The sequence below is a fragment of the Egretta garzetta genome, unplaced genomic scaffold (genome assembly GCF_000687185.1).
Source record: "Egretta garzetta isolate BGI_Z169 unplaced genomic scaffold, ASM68718v1 scaffold410, whole genome shotgun sequence".
NCBI lineage: Eukaryota > Metazoa > Chordata > Aves > Pelecaniformes > Ardeidae > Egretta > Egretta garzetta.
Window position 1 is genome coordinate 144148 of NW_009258276.1, and position 12871 is coordinate 157018.

Below are 12871 nucleotides of genomic sequence, written 5' to 3' on the forward strand. Positions count from 1 at the left end.
GGTTGGGCTGGGGGAGCTTCAAGGGCTTTTCAACCTAAATGATTCTATGATTCTATTCTATGATTCTATGAAATCTTTTTCTCTCTGAACTGCAGGATTTTCCACTGAAGACGAATGCCGTGGGTTGCAGCTGCTCCTCCACGAATGCCTGGAAAGCACATGGTGTCCTGTCAGCCCAGCGCACGCGTCTTGCACGCAGACCCCACCCTTGAGGCTCCAGGGAACCCCCAGATCCACCTCCTGCTCACAGGCTGGGGAGCAGAGGCAGGTAAGGGTTAAGTGGGCTGTGAAGCTCTCCTGGGCCCGCCAAGGTGGGAATTCAGCAGCCTGGCTCCCAGGACGTCTTCATTTCATTAATCCCCATTTAATAGGGCACATAATCCTCTTTCTAAGAGAGAATTCTGGGGGTTGGCAGCTTCCTCTTTCCTAGGAGGGCAGGAGATGGAAAAAAAAAACCCCAAACCAAATCAATGGAGGAGCTAGATTTTGGTGGAAGGTCACCTTCGTGTAGCAGCCCCGAATGGCCAGCGGCAAAGCCCATGGTACGCGCCCCACATTCCTCCAGTTTTCTCAGCTTTACACAAGCTATCTGCCTTCATTCGAATTCTTCCCAGGCAATTTTTTTTTTCTTTTTTTCTGGGAAAAAAGCCTTTATTTGACATGCGAAGAAGTTTTCATACAGAAAATCGGCCGTTCTAGACGTGAGCCTTGCTCGGCCTCTCCATGCTGCTGCCTGCCGCCCACCGAGAGGCACCATCTGCAAACCAACGCTCCCGGCTGCAGTTCGTCAACCTCCCTCTTCATTTTGGCACTTCCATCTTGGAATGGGGTGTGATGGAGTGGTCGCGACTTTAAAAAACATCTTCTTACCACCCTATGCCTGCAGGGACATTCCTCTCTTTGGAGATGAGACCGTCCTCTGACCCAAGCACCGGGAGATATCTGCTGCTCCTCCACAGCGGTCCTCACCCTGAATTTATACAGGGTTTGACTGACTTGGTGCATCTGTATCCCCTCGGTAGATGTTTCTTTCTCAGTGCTTTTCTCCCCAAGTAACCAATTTCACGCTGCTGTCTGCACAGCTCTGGTTTCTCACTCCCTCAGTCCTCCCACCTCATGGTTTTTTCCAGCAGTAAATCTCTGGCTCTTCCATGACAGAAGCTGGTGTCTCAAGGTGCCATTCTACAACCTCTCTGAACCCACCTAAGAACTCTCCGCTCGCTCTGTTCCCCTTCCAACTCTGTTGGGGCAACAGCCGATCCTGTGGGGCTGATCTTGCCAAGAACAAGCTGATTAAAATTAGCTGGGATCAGCTCAACAGTGTGATTGAAAATAAGGCACTAATGAAAATGACCGGTGAAAACGCGAGGAGGTGGCAGGAAGGCATGGTCGGAGGTGGCACCAAAATGCCCCGGCGGCAGCGTGGTCCTGGATCACTTTATGCTGCAGAGGAAACCAAATGCTCAGCCCTCCAGATTCAGTATTTTTCAGAAAAAACCCTCTGAGTTGTTCCTGTCCAGACAGAGCTGATCTCCTCTAAAGCTCTGCTATCCCCATCAGAAAACCCAATGTGTCTGTTTTTGGGAGGCTCTCGGTATCGGTGGCTAACGGTTCCCATGGACTGGCACCACGCCAAAGCCCAAACATTGAACATTCAGATTTTTGGACTGCAAGACATCCCTGTTTATTTGCAGGGGGCGTACAACGGCAGCTCCATCACGCCTTGCAGCGCCTACCTGGACGCGGGACTGGTGGTGGCCAGCGAAGCAACGCTAACCAGGGCTCCCGGGGTGTATTGCGAGCCCTGATATTATGTCAATGTGCCTAGGGGAAAGCTGCTGAACAGCTTGGACCCATTTGGCTTTCTCTTAAGCAGCAACAGAGATCCCACTTCTCTTTATTAAGCTTAAAGATGCAGAAGCCTGGAAATGGAGCTGCATTTCCACGCTACTTTCATCTCGATCAACAAGTTGGATGGGTCAACAAGTACCAGTCGGATACTCATGCTCTGAATTACTCCACACTTTATAAGAGTCCAAATTGATCGTTTGGTGCTGGACAGAGATAGGCACGTTACTAAATCCCTATTCACAGAGAGAGAGAATTTCCCATTTGATGCCACCATGGCAGTAGCGCTGCACAGAACATCTTCGAAGTACAGCACGGCCACTAATAACCATCAGCGACGCTGCGAGGTATCGTTGGCATTTTGTTGATGAGAAGATGAGACAAGAGACAATTCTTTACTGTGAGAGTGGGGAGACAGTGTAGCAGGTTGTCCAGAGGAGTTGTGGATGCCCCATCACTGGAATTGTTCAAGGCCAGGTTGGATGGGGCTCTGAGCAACCTTATCTGGTGGAAGATGTCCCTGCCCATGGCAGGGGGGTTGGACTGGATGACATTTAAGGTCCCTTCCAACCCAAACCAGTCTAGGGTTCCATGAAAAGAGGTTAGATGTGAATTTACACAAAGGTGTTGGGCTGCCAGGAGCAGCAGATTAGAAACCAGCAGCTCCGGCTCCATCCTACAACCTGGTGACAATGTCTTTGATTCAGGATATCAGGGGAAATTCTCAGTCTCAACAGAAGAGAAAAAATATGACGCATGCTCTGAAAAGTTGCCATCAGGACATGGAGCAGAGTAGGTCCATCTTGCTTCAGCCCTGGGACTGGAAGGACTGGAGAGGCTACTTTTGTCTTCTTTGGCCAACTTTGCCAGCTCATTTCTTCTGAAATGATCATGTGAAGAAGATACTTTCCACACCCGTTCTTCACCCAGTGTCCAGGGTCCTATTTCTTATCTCTGAAAACGAGGACCTCCAAAATCCAGCGTGCAAATCTTTGGGAACTGCTGGATCCGAGGCTTTTGGTTCTCCCCAGCAATTATTTCTGTGCTCCAGAAGCAGGTCTGAAAACACACTGATGGATAGAGACACGTCACGGAACCGTGAGATCTGAAGAGATCCTAGGAAAGCATGACATGCATATTCTGGCACGTTGACGTCCGCAATTACTGACATTTTCAATGGGAAATTATTCCTCAAAACGAAGAAAACAGCTGCTCTCGTGTCTAGACTCCGACTTGTAGCTCGGGGGTGGATTTTTTGACAATCTCAATTCTTTTTAAAGGTGACAGTGAGGAAGTTGGCAGGTGTAGACTGGAAGGGACAAAAACCCCACCTCAAACAAGCTGGTATTGGCAAACAAACAGCACAGCTACACGCCTACCTTCCACCTTCGATTACTTCTTGTCTAATTTAGATCATAAGCTCCAGGGCTCGAAATCTGCCGGGAAGCGTGATGAAAACCGCAATCTGACAGCTGGAAATTATTCTGCTCACCCAGTTCAGGGTTGTCTGTTCTGCCTAGAAACAAGGCCGGAATAAACCAGCAAAGCATGGAGATGGGCTACTGGAGGTTTTGTGCATGTAGAGTAAGGGCATCACCTCAAATCTGATTTCTGTTCCGAAACAGACGCCTTGCCTAGGTAAGAAAAATCCCATCAACCAAAGCTGCAAATTCAATCGAACGCGGTGAAATGAATGTGACCCCTTTTCAGAACGCACTGATTTTGAGTCATTTCTTACTGGCCAGATTAAATCAGTCTGGTTTAAGCTGTAGCAAGCCACTCTGGAAGCAAACGACGCACCCTATCAACGTCGCGCTAACGCAGCCGTGCTTATTTAGAAAACAGTTCAACAAAATTTGCTCGGTAGCGTGACCTACCTCTGCAGATGGCCAGACAGCCCTCCTTCTCCCCGACTTTACACCTGCGGGACGGCAGGCCTTCCCGCATCGCGTAGTTAGTTGTAAAGCGCTTGGAAGGTAAGCACTGTGTTAGCACCAAGCCTTAAGCTAGGTCTAAATTCAGGAGGAAAGCACAGACCAGCGCTACGCCCTCTCCCTTCTCTCCAGACGAGAGCTACCTGTGCTTCAAGCTGCACCGAGCATTTTGCGATCAGCCCCGTCTCACCATGTTGGGCTGCCATCCTTCGACGTTGACGCAGCGGTCGATGCACCACCAGAAGTCGTCTTCGGATTCTCCCTTCCAGGCGAAGACGGGGAACCCTGGCACAGAGAGGGAGACGGGTGCTAACACAGCCTTAGCAAACCTCTTGGGGATCGGCTCTCCCTATGTCCACGCATGACGAACCAGGCTCCCGACACCACTGCAGTCTTGCTTGCAGTCTGATTTTTCAACATCTACCTACTAGGAGAAGCTTCAGAGATACACATTGAAGACACGCGCTGAAGGCAGCAGGTAGGAGTCACCGTCAGCCTTCCTAATTTCTTCCCCTCCCCCAAGAAAAAGCTCTAGCCACCAAGCAAGAGGGCAACACGCCCTCAACAATAACATTTACTGGCAAAATCGAGGTTTTGCGGCGAGGTAGGTGTCCTACCTTCCTGTTGGCCACGTTAGCCGCAAATTTACTTGAACGTATTCTGGCTCACGAGCGATTATTATTCAGCTTCAGTGAGCAAGACCAGGTAATGGGTAAGCTGGTGGGCTTGGCTTCTTCTGGGTCTCCTGGCTCTCCTGGTAAAATCCCTGGCCTTCCCCAGGTCAAACAAGATTTGAATTAAGGCACCTCCCAGGTGAGCAGCAACATGAACAACATCTCTTTTTGTGAACAACGTCCCCCAAAAATTCTCTCTTCCAGCCCTCTTCGGCAAAGTTTGGCCTCAAATTTAGAGACCCGAAATAAAATGTAGCTTAGTTTCTTTTAGCAAAACACCTTTCAGGTGCACATGGCCCTGATGTCTAATTATGTGCATCGTCACCGGTTGTGCTACATGCTTTTGTACTCCAGAGAAAACTCACTCTAGGAGTTTCAGACCAACGGAAGGGATTGATCTTGTGCTGTTTAACTCCTACAGGTTTACTCTGAATTGAAGAGAATGAAGGAGAAAACCCTGAGAGATGGTGAAGGAGCTAAATATGACGGGACAGGAAGAAACCTTTTTAAAACCGGGAAGAACAAAGAGGGTGAAGTTTCCTACCACTCTCGGCAAGGGCAGCAGCCACTTCGTTAAGAGTAGAGTAGATGTTGCAGGCAGCCCATCGGCACTGCGCGCCCAGTGCACCAAGAGTCTCCATTAGGACCTGGATTTAAACGAAAAAAATATGAGAAAGAAAGAGCAATGCAAAGAGCAACATACAACTGGGATTTTTGTTTGCTACTTATGGGAAAGCTTGGGGGGGGATATCTGGTCTTGGTTCTCAGTGGCATCAGGGTCGTTAGAGAGTTGCACAGAAAACAATTTTGCAATTACTTTTTCTTTTTTTTACAATTTAGACTGGATGAAGTAAATAAGAACTTTGAAGTATATTATATATGCAGAATATATATGTGTGTGTGTGTGTATATATTGAATATATTGCCTCAAATGCTGGGGTCAGGGTTGGGCCCCTCCCTCCCCGAAGGACCTGGGGGGGCTGGAGCGTGTCCAGAGAAGGGCAGCGGAGCTGGGGAGGGGTCTGGAGCCCCAGGCTGCTGGGGAGCGGCTGGGGGAGCTGGGGGGGTTCAGCCTGGAGCAGAGGAGGCTGAGGGGAGCCCTCATCGCTGCCTACAACTGCCTGAGAGGAGGGGGGAGCCGGGGGGGTCGGGCTCTGCTCCCAGGGAAGGGGCGATGGGACGAGGGGCACCGGCCTCAAGTTGTGCCAGGGCAGGGTGAGGTTGGGCATGGGGAACAATTCCTTCCCCTTGGGGCTGTCAGGGGCTGGAAGGGGCTGCCCAGGGAAGGGGTCGAGTCCCCAGCCCTGGGGGGATTTAACAGCCGGGCAGAGGCGGTGCTGAGGGCCAGGGTTTGGGGGTGGGATGGCAGGGGTAGGGGAGCAATTGGGCTGGGGGAGCTTCAAGGGCTTTGCCAACCTAAATGAGTCTATAGTTCTATGATTCTATGGTTCTATGACTCTATGACTCTATGATTCTCTCTATATTAACTGCTTGGGGTCTATTTTAGAAGCTAAGCAGTGAAAGTCCCTGTCTAGCATTTATTGTCGGGGTCTTACAGCTGTCTGCGCTGTGATGTGCGTGCAGCCCACGATCTTGGCCCCAGCCAGCGGCTTCTCTCCCTGAGCTCTCTTCCTCAAAGCCATCAGCGCAGGCATTTCTGAAAGGCAAAAGAAAAAAAAAGAAGTCCACCAATGCGACGGAACGAGGGATGAGCACAGAAGAAAGCGCCAGCGTCACTTCTTGCCCTCCTCTCTGGGACCCCTGTGAATTTGTACAGCTGGGGCAGCTTCAAAAGAAAGCAAAACCCTGGAGACCAGGGATCAAATAAGTCGTGGCACAGCTGCAAAGGACCCAATAACCCGCTGAGGTCTTCTCCTACCATTTAGGACGCAGCATCATCACATTTTTAAATTTCTATCTGCGAAGGCCCAAGTGAGGCTGGGAGGAAGATCTGCTTCAGACTGAGGAGGACGTGGGACTCGCTGCTCCGATCAGCCTCTCCCCAATCCCTCCAACTACCCAAGCGCTGCAACGCCTTCGCTACAGATCTTTGGAGACAATCATGCTAAAACAAAGTTGTCTAATTTATTTGATGGATTTAATCTTTTCTCCTAATTTTAACAAAATGCATTTGACTATAGAGTAGTCCTTCAGGTGTTGGTTGGTTGTAGTTACATGGCAAAACCCTGCAACTCCTTTCCGTCCCACAAAACCCCATAAAAGTTTTCCCATCTCTAACAGGAACCACCGATATGCTGAAGAGGATTTGGGGGGGAGGAAGAAGCCCACAAGACAACCCTAGGACAACGTGGAGCTCGAGGAACGCGCCCCATTTACCTTGTTCGGCAATTTCAATCTCTCGGCGCCCAAATTCTGCCTGCTTTATGTTTTTCACACAGAAATCACTGCTGCCTTTGGAGTTCTTCTGCTGCTTGTCGCGGGGGGAGGTCTCATCATCAGAGCTGTCTGTGTAGGAGGCAGCTGGAGGAAGAAAAGGAGGTCAGAGACAGAATAAAATATTCCCTAAAGCCAAACCACCTGCAGTGGAAGGGTGCGGACGATCCGCTGAACGTGCCCACAGATGTGCTTCTCCATGTGCACATGCCAACAACCTCCATCCTCAGCTGGGATCTCCTCTGCTCCTTACAAGGACCATTTCCCCACAGTCATTGGGGAATGCAATGCCCTCCTCGCTCTCATCTACCTCTGCTGCAACACCACACCAGAGGGAACTAGCTCAAGCACTGCCTGTGTCCCCCATGGCCCCCATCTCCTCCTGCTTTGCAGCTCCTCCGTGGCCTTCTACCATCTTTCTTCCCAGATGTTAAGCCTTCACAGCTCTAAAATAGCCAACAAAAACGCCTATTAACGTTTTCAGTACTTCCAGAGCATTAAGAGTTGTCATTTAATACAGGGTAGATACGAGACCCTGTTTATTTTAAACAATGGCATGGTGGAGCCTGCTAGTTAATTATTATTCAGTTATGGTGGCATTCCCAGCCCTTGGATTTCCTTAATTGTTCCTCAGTAAGGGCAATGGCCACAGGTTGCTCCGTGGGAGGCTCATATGGGATGGTAGGAAGAAAATTCTTCATCGGGAGGGTAACATGACATTGGCACAGGTTGCCCGGAGAGGTGGTGGATCTCCATCCTTGGAGGACTTCAGGAATTGGTTAGAGAGAGTCATGGCTCACCTGATCCTCTGCTAGCAATGATGTCCTGCTCTGAGTGGGCAGGAGGGCGAGATGACCTTGGCGGTTCCTTCCAACCAGCATCTCTGTACCTCTACAGGCAGCTCAATCCAGCCCTTGGATTTTCCCCTTCTTTTTTATTATAAATAACAAACCCTTGGAGATGCATTTAATATTCTGCCTTTCTGGATCTTGTTCAACCCCTCCTCCCTCTTGCTCTTTTGATAAGAGGAAGAAAGATGGTACCTCTTCTCTCCAGAGTAAGGAGCCTACAGGGGACAGCAAAGATATGGTCTCCCAGAATCAGATTATGCTTCTTGTTTAAGACGATACAGGGGTGCAGGGCACGGATGTGGATGTGAACACAGAATTAACAACAGCTGCTGTCAATACCTGCCTGCCTTTCCTATCAATGGCCTCCAAACTTTTGGTTAGGCAACTGGTCTATGGCAGACACGTGGAAATTTGCTGAAGAGCCCTTCATGGAGTTAGAAATCCCCCTTCCCATTTATTTTGATTACTAAAATCACACGTAGAGTCCATTTTTGATTTGAGACATGATGCATTAGCCAGCACTTCTGTTTCCAGGTCATCAGGATCAGCTGAAGAGACTGTGTGTGCCATGTTTTCCTCTGGAATACGCCCTCATGTGGGAGACCAGACCTCCTTCATCTTCTAGGACTGGCATCAGCAGCAAAGCAACACGTAAGTTTTAGAGATGAACTAGAAAGCATTGCTCCTCTTTCCTTTCCAGAGACAAAGCACCTGGAGCACAGGGCTCTTCGTCCAGCTGAGCTCCTCACCACCACCATCGCCACATCGCCTCCTCCTCCTCTCTGGCAGGAGTCACACCTTGGGACCCAACTCAAGAGCCTCATCCACATGGTCATGCCCCATTCTTCATGACATTGCCCTGAAGTTTTACTCCACGTCTTTACTCTCCAGATCATGTGGTACTTCTAAAATGAATGTGAGACGTGGCATCAAACTGGGGAGGAGACTTTATCTGAGGGGAGACCTTATTGCTCCCTCCAACTGCCTGACAGGAGGTTGTAAGCGAGGTGGGCGTTGGTCTCTGCTCCCAGGTAATGGGCGATGGGATGAGGGGAAATGGCCTCAAGTTGTGCCAGGGCAGGTTTAGGTTGGACATTAGGAAAAATTTCTTCACTGAAAGAGTTATTAGGCGCTGGAAGGCGCTGTCCGGGGACATGGTGGAGTCCCCATCCCTGGGGGTATTTAAAAGACGGGTGAACAAGGTGCTTAGGGTCATGGTTTAGTAGTGGACAGGTACGGTTGGACGCGATGATCTTAAAGGTCTTTTCCAAGCAAATCATTCTGTGATTCTATGAAATTATTTGTTCCAGCAGAAGAGGATCACCTTTGTAGAACAGCACTATCCATGGCAGCCTCAGTGGAGCTGGCCAATATTAGGCAAATGATGTGCATGTGTGAAGGCATCACGTACGACGATGAGCTCTCTTTCATGACACCAGAAAAGAGTCGGTTAAATCTTTACCTAGGAAACGTTGCATAGTCAAACTCAGCACCTACTGGCTTTGGGTGATGTGCTGCTGCGCACGTGAGCTAGCTGCTCCCCCCGGCACAGTCTCCAAGAGGGAATGATCTACACCAACAGACACGTACAGATTCCCAACTTTCTACCCCAATTCTGTGCCAAAGGAATTTGGTAGCACCAAGGGTCAGCGCTTCTTACACAGCGTCATAGGAAGAATGGCACGGCTGAACCCATTGTCCTAGCACCACCCACCAGCGCTCCCAAAGAGCTGCAGCTTTCCAGAGGCATCCAGACCTCAAATGAACATTGATAGCGAGAGGCCCTTCAGAGATCTTGGAGTAAAGGCAAACCACCCCTCTACCCAGCATTTCAACAGCTCTGTTACGGTTTTCATGCCAGAAAACCCAAACCAAGAGTTAAACCCTTCCCCCCCGGCATGGCCATGGGGTTGTCTTCCCTGCAGCACCCAGCAAGCTGCTTACTTTCTCTTCTGGCTCGCGTGAAGCGCCTGAATGATCCCAAGGAAAAAAAGCTTAGCGCCGGCACTGTCGGAGTGCCAGGCTCCCCGAGACCCGCTCAGGTCTTAATCCGCTTACGGAAGAGAATTATGCATTGCTGAAATTTCTCTGCAAAGGCTCCATCCTCGGCGGGGAGCAAAAGGCAAGTCCGACCCTGCAAGCAACACGCTGACGGCTACGTAGTTCTGAATTCACGGGCGCACTCCCACAGCAGCTCCTGAAGGACCGGGAGCCTGGCTTAATAACAAGAACACCTTATATAATATCAAGCTCTTGTATAGCAAGGACTCCAGAAGGATTAATTAGTTAAAGGAGGATTATTTCCTTGAAGACAGCTAATCTGGGCAGAGGGTTTCTTTAGAACCATAGATCTTGGTTCTGGAGGCTGAAAGTAAATTTTTATTTAAACAAAAAAACCCGCCTCGACGGCAGCCAGATTTTCCTATGCAGAAGGTTTTTACTGCAGCACATGTATAATATATAACAGTGCATATAGCACCGTGGTAATTAAGCTAATATTGTTGGTGTGGTATAACAGCATATTCGTATATAATAGTAAGTTTTGCCCTTGCTTTCCTGTAAAATGAGAACCAAGCACCCAAAGGAAAGGATTCCCAGCACCTGTAGTCTAGAAATACCCAGCTAGGGTAGACAGCCTCCTCAACATCATCTCCAATCGCCAAAAAGTTGGTTAAGGAAAGCTTCATAACCGGGGGGGGCATTCCGTAGACCCACGTAGTATTTTAATATACACCGTATTATTTCCAAGAGAAGGGAAAAGTGGGGAAAAATGGAAAAAAGGGGGGAAGGAGACACCTGCAGCCCACGTCCCAACCCAGCAAAGACTGTGTCAGTGCCTAAATTCAGCAGAGTTTAGCTTCGCTAATATTTTAGGTGAGGATCCACTCATGTCTGTACCAGCATCGGTACGGGCAAAAAAGGGGCAAAAAAGGCCCCGGTTAGAGCCCAGCCAAGAAGACAAACCTTGTTTCTTCCCTGCACAACCTTCTGAGAGTTATGAAACAGCACGAGGATGAAGTCAAGCGCCTTTAATTAAAGATATTACTGTTCTAATCTCATTTCAGCACCCATGTAACGGCTACGCGGTGCGTAATACACAACCCTGAGCGCTTTAGTATTCAAAGTGCCGGGCTGATAGAAACCAGCTGACCCCCCAAAATCTTTGCTCAAGCAGGTAACAATTACCTGCACTTTGCAGAGAGGGAAAGAACTGTTACCAAAACTTAAGCGATTTGCCCAGCACAAGGCCAAAACATCCTGGGAGTCCTGGTGGACAACAAGGTGGCCATGAGCCAGCAGGGTGCCCTGGTGGCCAAGAAGGCCAAGGGCATCCTGGGGTGCATCAAGAGGAGCGTGGCCAGCAGGGCCAGGGAGGTTCTCCTCCCCCTCTGCTCTGCCCTGGGGAGACCCCACCTGGAGCACTGGGTCCAGTTCTGGGCTCCCCAGTTCAAGAGGGATGAGGAACTCCTGGAGAGAGTCCAGAGGAGGGCAACAAGGATGATGGGGGGACTGGAGCATCTCCCCTAGGAGGAAAGGCTGAGGGAGCTGGGCTTGTTCAGCCTGGAGAAGAGAAGGCTGAGAGGGGATCTCATCACCACCTACAAATATCTCAAGGGTGGGGGTCACCAGGACGCAGCCAGACTCTTCCCAGTGGTGCCCAGCGCCAGGACAAGGGGCCATGGGCACAACCTGAAGCAGAAGAGGTTCCAGGTGAACGGGAGGAAGAACTTGTTGACTGTGAGGGTGCCCGAGCCCTGGCCCAGGCTGCCCAGGGGGGCTGTGGAGTCTCCTTCTCTGGAGATCTTCAACCCCCGCCTGGCCGCTGTCCTGTGCCCCCTGCTCTGGGTGAGCCTGCTTGGGCAGGGGGGTGGCACTGGGTGAGCTCTGGGGGGCCCTGCCAGCCCCAGCCGGTCTGGGATTCTGGGATTCTGTGATCCCCTCGACTGCAAAGCTGAGCGGTCAGGTCGGTGCCCTTCCCCGGTTTGCAATAGCAGATGCTGTTAAACACCACGGCGTGGCCTTGGGTGCATAAACCGCTCCCAAACAGCGCAGAAAACAATTAATTTCCCCGCTGAGGAAAATTACTCGTTTTAAATGAAGTGGAACAGCTACAGAAAATGGGCGGCTCACGGCAAGGGTGAGATAAGAGACTTCTACTTCTGCTTTGAAGAGTCAGGTCAGCGTGCGTCATTAGGATTTCTGTTCTTCGTGCTTTACAGCAACCAAGCGATAAAGCTGTCGCGTTCAGCTGTGTCTCTGATGGTTTTTCATAGAATCACGGAATGTTTTGGGTTGGAAGGGACCTGTCAAGGTCACCCAGTCCAACCCCCCCTGCAAGAAGCAGGGACATCTTCAACCAGACCAGGTTGCTCCCAGCCCCATCCAACCTGACCTTGAACATTTCCAGGGATGGGGCCTCCACCACCTCCCTGGGCAACCTCTGCCAGTGTCTCACCACCCTCATTTTTCCCATTATTGCTTCAGGCAAAGCCCAGTTCACAACGCATTGCCCATTGGAGTACGCTGCGCCACGTTGCAGCTTCACGGATTGTACGTATTTTGGAGACCAGCTGATGATTTCGATTGAACTTTCCCAGTTTTGATGGGCAGGAAGATCAAGAAACCACTGGTTGTTTACGGAGATGCTGTTTCCACACCCAGGCCTCTCTTGCATCACTAAAACGGCACCGGCACCTCCCCATCATTTTGGGCAGAGATGCTGGGACAACTGCCTTCCCAGCAAGCACGCCTCAGGGAGGAGTCACTTGGGTTTTGCTCACTTCTTCACTCACGCCCACCACCTCCAAACCCTGGGATCTCCACACACCTCTTGTGTGTCCAGAGGAAAGCGACGGAGCTGGGGAGGGGTCTGGAGCCCCAGGCTGCTGGGGAGCGGCTGGGGGAGCTGGGGGGGTTCAGCCTGGAGCAGAGGAGGCTGAGGGGAGCCCTCATCGCTGCCTACAAGTGCCTGAGAGGAGGGGGGAGCCGGGGGGGTCGGGCTCTGCTCCCAGGGAAGGGGCGCTGGGACGAGGGGCAGCGGCCTCAAGTTGTGCCAGGGCAGGGTGAGGTTGGCCATGGGGAACAATTCCTTCCCCTTGGGGCTGTCAGGGGCTGGAAGGGGCTGCCCAGGGAAGGGGTCGAGTCCCCAGCCCTGGGGGGATTTAACAGC

General features: G+C 50.8%; 1 protein-coding gene across 1 annotated transcript in view; it reads right to left on the minus strand.

The window, feature by feature from the left end:
* Positions 1–12871, minus strand: part of AHCYL2 (adenosylhomocysteinase like 2) — a 34225-nt gene that overhangs the window by 17416 nt on the left and 3938 nt on the right. The window contains exons 2-5 of the mRNA XM_035891767.1: positions 6794–6937; positions 6013–6113; positions 5001–5103; positions 3973–4067 (exon numbers count right to left, since the gene is read on the minus strand). Coding sequence (XP_035747660.1) covers positions 3973–4067; positions 5001–5103; positions 6013–6111 — 297 coding nt within the window. The 5' untranslated portion in view covers positions 6112–6113; positions 6794–6937. The remainder of the gene's footprint in view (positions 1–3972; positions 4068–5000; positions 5104–6012; positions 6114–6793; positions 6938–12871) is intronic.